The sequence below is a fragment of the Arachis ipaensis genome, chromosome B05 (genome assembly GCF_000816755.2).
Source record: "Arachis ipaensis cultivar K30076 chromosome B05, Araip1.1, whole genome shotgun sequence".
NCBI classification, from domain to species: Eukaryota; Viridiplantae; Streptophyta; class Magnoliopsida; order Fabales; family Fabaceae; genus Arachis; species Arachis ipaensis.
In genome coordinates, this window is record NC_029789.2 from 5,383,227 (window position 1) to 5,390,861 (window position 7,635).

The 7,635-nt window shown below is 35.1% G+C and overlaps 1 protein-coding gene across 3 annotated transcripts; it reads left to right on the forward strand.

Annotated features, from left to right (window-relative positions):
* LOC107642631 (two-component response regulator-like APRR2) lies at positions 261-5,533 on the forward strand. Of its 3 annotated transcripts, none has more exons than XM_016346042.2 (12): positions 261-449; positions 1,181-1,338; positions 1,969-2,048; positions 2,245-2,311; positions 2,477-2,523; positions 2,739-2,816; positions 2,893-3,435; positions 4,046-4,186; positions 4,349-4,570; positions 4,652-4,720; positions 4,850-4,927; positions 5,258-5,528. In XM_016346042.2, exons 2-12 carry the CDS (start codon positions 1,209-1,211, stop codon positions 5,420-5,422), a joined length of 1,620 nt encoding a protein of 539 aa, XP_016201528.1. In that variant the 5' UTR covers positions 261-449; positions 1,181-1,208; the 3' UTR covers positions 5,423-5,528. The 3 variants fall into 3 exon arrangements, with proteins under 3 accessions (XP_016201528.1, XP_020978557.1, XP_020978556.1); XM_021122897.1 differs by lacking the exon at positions 261-449 and adding an exon at positions 506-927; XM_021122898.1 differs by lacking the exons at positions 261-449; positions 4,850-4,927 and adding an exon at positions 501-927 and having other exon boundaries at positions 5,258-5,533.

Below are 7,635 nucleotides of genomic sequence, written 5' to 3' on the forward strand. Positions count from 1 at the left end.
TGGCCAGCACTTAACCATCGAGAGAAAAGTGAGTGATCTCTTACCATTAGATGTAATCTCATACCATTAAAAAGACTACCGATGGCCAATTGATAATTACAAAACACAAAAATTGCTGGTCTCCTAGTACTCCTCCTTAAATCTTACAAATTAAAGAAAGATGGTAAAATGTAAGGGCAAGTTGGGAATAATAGAGAGGAGTTTTATTTAGCATTTAAATTTGAGTATTCTGATTGTGTGGTGATTTAAGAACCGATGGGAACTGTTGAGTAATCAGTCACAGACACACTTCAACGACCGCAGTTAAACCTCTCTCTTCTCCTTCTCTCTCTCTTCTTCTTCTCTAATCTCTGTCTCTCCTTGTTAATATCAATGCAATAAGTTAGAGGAGAAAGAAAGAGTAAAACTTGTTGCTGCAGAATTGGTGGGGCATTTTCTTTTCATCCAAGGTATCTGCTAACAACGCTTAAAAGATGAACCTTTCTAGCTTTTCCACTCTCCCATTTGCATGCTCGTTATCCCTCTCTCTTCAAGTCTTCATTTTTGGACTCTGCTCCTTTCTTTTTTCTGTCCTTTTTTTTAAGGGGTGTTATGGTTGTGTGCATGGCATGTTAAATGTGCCACCTTGAGCTGCTTCATTCTCTTTTTTTCTAGCTTCAAGGTTCTGAATTTTGAAGTTTTTCTTCTTTCTCTTGGTTAGATCTTACCTGGGTTCGTCTTTGTCTCTTTGCTGTTCTGTGATACTATTATCAACAAATGAGATCCTTGTCTCTTCGTTGTACTGGTCTTGTTTTCTATTTTTGGTTGTTGAGGAAATGATTTTACTTTTGTGATTTACGAGCTGTTTGTTGCATGATAAGAACTTATGATACTTAAACTGAACCTTGTTTTGGTTGATGATCTTCTTCTTCAGACTTCAGAGGGCATGTTAGTATTCTACATTATTATCTCCTACCTATTAGATTTTCTTTTGGGTGGTTGAAAAAGAAACCTTTTTTTAATTTTTCCAAGTTTTCAATGGAAGTTTCTGCTTCATGATCTTATTTATCATCTATCTTCTGTATTTAATATTAAATTTTAGTTCCTTGAACTATTAAGCTTTTGAATCTGATGGATCTTGCAAAACGAATTGACATGTTTTCTTCAATGAACAGTACTTATATGTGGTACTTGTGTTTAGGGGATTGAGTGATGATGCCAAACCAGCTATGGTTTGCACTGCCAATGATTTACATGGTTGGAAGGACTTTCCAAAGGGTCTTAGGGTTCTTCTCCTTGAAAGAGACAGCACTTCTGCTTCTGAGATAAGAGCCAAACTTGAGGCCATGGACTATCACGGTGAGACATTTTTATGGATCCCCTCTTTTTCTTGTAGGCATGCCCTCACTTATTCATTTACTTGAGGTTTTGGCATAGCAACTTCCATTTTCATCAATTGGTGGGAGAATTTGGCCCCATCTTGATGTAGAATAATGGCATCTTGTAAAGTGACATTGCTTTAGAATTTAGATGGTCCTTATATGATTCTTCCGGAAATTGTGGTTTAGTTGCATATAAGGTTGGAAAACTTGAGTAGAACAACTTTTGATGATTGATGTTACCACATCTGGTATAAAGCAGCTAAAGCTGCACAACCATATGCTATTGTGGTCCAAATTTGAAAGGTAACAATGATAAAGAAATTCTTGGTAACCAGACTTTATGAACTACTGAATCTATTCCATTTTTGTTGGCTGCAGAAGATGGGAATTTGCTATGGGAAATAAAAAGTTCCCAGAAACTAAGTCTCATCAAAATTATTCGATCAACTAATTTGAATTGGAATTTTGTCTTAAGAACCAACCTTGAGTGTTTCACTATCAGATAGTGTTATCTTCTTATACTCACATACCCCCTCCCTGCTTTCGCTTCCTCCATGCTTGTTTCTTTTCTTTAATTTCATAAGTAACATTTGAAGTTTCTGTACAGTTTCTACCTTCTACGATGAGAATGAAGCATTGTCAGAAATTTCAAATAGGCTCGAAGGATTCCATGTTGCCATTGTGGAGGTACTAAAATTTCTCCATTCTTTTGGTATAAATAACAAATCATCACCTAATAACTGAAAATAATTTTAATATGTAAAATTAGAAAAGAAAATAACCAATAGGATGCTTGCAATCTTTAGGCTGTAAAACATACTTCCACCAAAGTAGCAGTAAGTGATGACTTATATGTATAACTATAGATCCATCTTCATTTCAGGTGAGTACAAGTAGCAGCCAGAGAGGCTTTAAATTTCTTGAGAATGCCAAGGACTTGCCAACCATCAGTAAGTATTAAACTGCAACCAACATTACCGATTTAACTTCTCGATTTCATGTAATTGTTTATAAGTTATAACTACCCTTTGTCCCACAAATAAAGGGAACATGAAATATCAGGAAATGTTTATTTGTATTTTTCTAACAATTAATACATCCACTGTTTTATGTAGTGACTTCAGATACTCAGTGCTTGAGCACTATGATGAAGTGCATTGCGGTAAGACGTTGCTTTTTATTCGTCACAATTATTCATGGGAAATATATACTTTTGGTTGAGCTAACTAAGTATCTATTTAATTTGTCTTTTACCTGTATTATCTTTAGTTGACTCATGTTGTCAATTGTTCTTTAGTTCAATATATTTTAAATCATTCAAATCAGACACAGATGATTTATTCATGCCCCTTGACTCTGATCCATTTTCTATTTAAGCTTGGTGCTGTTGAGTTCCTATGTAAACCACTCTCTGAGGACAAACTCAGAAATATTTGGCAGCATGTGGTTCATAAGGTCTGTTAATGTTTTCATGTACACTTCTTACCATAATATGGTTGAAATGGGTTCTGATGTGCTTGATCTCAAGCAGGCATTCAATGCTGGGGCAAGTGTCTTGTCCGAATCACTAAAACCGGTTAAAGAGTCTGTAGAATCCATATTGCAGCTGCAAACAGAAAATGGACATCATGAGAGTAAAATTTCCATTGATTTAGAGAATATATCAAGGTTTAGTGATAATTACCATGAGCAGTCTGCCGGAAGTGATAAATATCCGGCTCCTTCGACACCTCAATTAAAACAGGGAGCAAGGTTACTGGATGATGGTGATTGCCAAGAGCATACAAATTGCTCGAATGAAAAAGAAAGTGGGGAACATGAAGGGGAATCTAAATCTGTTGAAGCATCAAGTGAGAATTTGAATGAAGGTACTCAACCACAGAAACCTGAAGAGACTCTAATTAAACAGGAAGAGGATTTTGTTGCTGATGGTTCCAATGGTGAAAGTACTGTTCCTTTGAATCCTCATGATAGAAGGTCTCTCAGAAGCACCAATGGAAATATAACATCTCCAAATAAAGCAGTGGTCCTTAGTGATACATGTCAAAACAAAGCTAACCGGAAGAAGTTGAAAGTAAGTAGCACTTTGACTAAGTTTTTCTCAACATTTTTATGACTGTGATATGATATATTTGTCTTCCCTTCAATTGCAAACTGCTGGTATTAATACTTTGCAACCGTTCCCTCTTCCCTCGAATTTCTCGCATTCTCATGAAGCCAATAGGTCAATGTAAGCCACTAGTGTGATACACATAACCAGAAAATAGTTGATAACTTTTGTTTAATTATCAATAATCTGGATATGTTGAATCTTTATCTCTTAGTCATTCAAATAAGATCATGTGCACAACATATGTCCATTTTGAGGAAAAGGTTTATAATGGAAACACAGAATTGTTAAATATGAACTGCTCTTTGATGGTAAGTAAGAATCTTCTGATCACATTTCGGACTGATATCTTTGAATAATTGAATCTCATTTCCATGTTTTAAATAAATTTAATTGTCCTTGTGAAGGTGAAATTCCTTGGAATATTTGGAGCTCAAAGTAGTTAATGACGTATACATCCATAAAGAATTATTACACTTAATTGGACAAAAAAAGCATAGTTAGTTATCAAGCTCTTAAAGTTTTTTAACTGTTTCATGTGAATGAATTGTTAGTTACTTGGTTTTGATTTCAGGTAGACTGGACTCCTGCATTGCACAAAAAGTTTGTGCAGGCAGTGGAACAACTAGGTATTGATCAAGCCATTCCTTCTCGCGTACTGGAGCTGATGAAAGTGGAGGGCTTGACTAGGCATAATGTGGCAAGCCATCTTCAGGTCATTAATTTTGTTGCTGGTAATAAGTATCACATTCTTTTCCTGAGCTGCAAATATGTTCATCTCTTTTTGGATAATAAAGAATAAAAAAGATAAAAGGAAAGAATATTATATATTTATATCATCCACTGTAAGATTTATTAGCAATTCTTTGTTGAACAGAAATACAGACTACATAAGAGACAAATGATGCCCAAGGAAGATCGAAGATGGCAAAATCAAAGAGATACCGTGCGCTGGAAAAGGCCAGTTATGGCCTATCCTCCTGTATATCCAATGTGGGGACAATCCGGAACTCAAACAACCGGTGCACAGTTTTGGGGACCTCCTGGTTATACCTGGTTGCGGCCTACAGAAAATTGGCACTGGAAGCCTTTTCCAGGGGTAATTTATTTACTTTCTTGGTTGGTGTGGGTTATAAGAAATTATGGATGCAGTTTGATACTGGAAAACTTGGTATTGCAGGTGCATGTGGATGCATGGGGTTGTCCAGTGTTGCCAGCTACTCAAGCTCCTTACCTTTCTTACACTCAAGTGAGTACTAGTGAAGTGAATATATTTACTCTTTTATTTTTCCCCAATGATATTACTGAATGTCACTAAGGTAACCATATCTGCATAATTTTCTTTGTACTTCTAATTACATCTTTTCATTTAACATAGCATATGGCTGGATTGCACAATGGTAAATCAGCGGATTATAGATATGGCATGCCACCAAGTTCATTTGAGCATTATCCGGTAATAATGCATTTTTTTACTCGTTGAATGTTATGAATCATGTTGTGATGACACTGTCTCTTGGGGAAAAACATAGTGCTCTATTAAGCATGTATTTCAGAACACATGTATGGTTGTCTTATAAAGCATATAGCCATCTTTCAAAATACTTTTTAGGGTGTTCATTTAATTCGGAATCACGTGAGTTCTAGTATCAACTTTCCAATTGATGTTTGAGTTGTGTACATAAATGTCTTCACATGAAAGCAACCATGCAATCAATGCTTGAATATGCAATATCTCAGCTAATATGAACTCTTCCCTCAGTGTGTGTTATTTGCATGCATGCAGGCAGATGAAGTTGTTGACAAAGTTGTAAAGGAAGCAATAAGCAAGCCGTGGCTACCGTTACCCTTGGGCCTCAAGCCTCCTTCCACGGACAGCGTGTTGGCCGAGCTCTCCAGGCAAGGCATATCCCCCATCCCTCTTGACTCCAAGGGCTCTAAACCCTGCTGACATGTGTAATCACTCGACAGTCCCCACTAGATAGGAGAAATTTTCAAATGCTCTCAAAAGTAAAAGATAAAAAAGAAGTAGTAATAATAAGAAAAAAAGATATTGCTCATGCTATTCAATGCTTAACATTTTAGTTATTATTGAAATGTGGAGTATTGAATAATTTAGGTTAATAACTTTTTTATTCTTTTGGGAGCATTTAAATTCTTTGGTGAGTAGTGTCCTTGAATGAGTCCCCTTTAGATATGGACCAATGATATCAAATTCAAGTTCCCAAGTTGATTGGTCTAGTTATTCTGTGTTTCTTTTGGCAAGTTTTATCTCCAAGGTGTTCTCAACTGCCTTTGTATAATGGCTGCAAGTTGGAACCATGTCTCGTGGTCCCGGCAAAGCACCTACCCCTTATCCATGGAGTTGTCTCCCTCCCCGAGTTGTTGGGCGATGAAGTCGGGTCATACAACACCATATGCCACTTGGCAAAGCATGTTGGAAATGGATCCTCTCAAGTGAAGATTTCTTGTCATCTTTTTATTGTATGTAGATTCTCATGATCTAGAATGAATCTTTGTAAACATAATTTTAACCAATGATGAGTAGGTAAAAACCTTACATGCGGTTGTATTCATGTGAAGTTGACAGTTGGGAATGTTGGATGATTTGACAAGTTTGACTAAATTATTATCTAACGGTTCTCAATTACCAACTTTATAGGAAGATAATTGCATGTAAGACTCCATCCGTACAGGAAGATCATGTGAAATTTTCATACGACAGAACACAGAGAAAAGGTGTTTGACAGTTTTATCTTAGGTGGTGAGGTGAGAACTGGCCACGTTTGTTGAAGATGTTTGTGGTTGTAAATAGACCCTTATGGCTGCTGATAAACCTAACAATAATGATGACATTGATGGAGAAGTGGTGAGGGATTCTGATTTGTGAAATGTACACTTCATGGGGCCATAAGGTTTTTATTATTATGGTGATAAGTAGTGTGTATGTTGGTGTAGTTGGGGCTCCAGGGCCTCATGAACAGAGGTACCTAATAAAGTAAAAGTGGGGTTCATATCATTTTCATAGGATAGGATAATGTTTAATGTGAATGATAATAAAAGTCCAAGCTTTGACGCATGATTCTACCTTGTTTGTATGCAAAATTAAATTGAATATGTTAAAAGACGTGTTGCTAAAACCAATTTGGGTTGATCGAGTGGTCAGCTCTTTCATCCGTTTAAGCAAGTGTCGAAAGTTCGAATCTTATTTTGTGCATGTAGCAACCAATTTGTTAACGACAGATCTTTAAATAGGGTTCAGATCTATGACAGAATAGTCCTTGTTTTGTCGGATTGAAGATGCTGAGGGCAACTAAGGTCTTTGTATTAAAATTAAACAAAAATGAAAAAGTGAGAAAAAGGATATTGGGGGTATGCCGTTTTTTCCTCATTTATAGTTTTCACTTCTCACAACTTTGAAAATGAGTTGTGCATGCAATTAAGGTTACCATATATGGTTAAATCTTAAAAGCGTGGCTTCTTAAGAATATAATACTCAAGTTTGTTTAAAGGGATGTGTTAAGGAAATACTTTGATGTTGGTATTGTGGATTTATTTTGTTTTACAATTTTGTGACTTGTGAGACCTTGAATTCGGTTCAATTAGCTGTTCATTAAATTTTTTTGCCTAGCTATATGAATGAATAAGGTTGTTGACTTTTTGTTTTATGACTTTTTCTTTTAATGTTTACCTCATAATTTTTTTATTGTGTTACTGTTAGTTTTTTTAAAGGGTCAATTTTGTGGCTTAATTAAGATGTACTTTTGTTATAAGATTTAGGATTTAATATACTAAAAGTTTTTCTAACCAAGTTTATTAGATTCACCATAAAAAAATCCAGAAAACAAACACCAAATTTATTAGAGTGAGATATTATAATCTCTTTTATTCAACTTTTTTCCTAAAATAAAACGCCTTAAATATATAGAAATGTGATCAAATTATTATCATTAATTATTTCTAATTCTCATTAAGATTTTCTAATTTTCTTTCTATTCAATTTTCTATGTGATTAAATTAAAATTCTTTCATTTAGATTGATATCTATTTTATGTACATATCCCAACAAAACTAACCAATGCTATTTTTTAAGATAATTCTAGTCATCAAAACTTTAAAATTTTATCATCAATTATACTTGTAAGGTTCTTTACTAAATTGTGT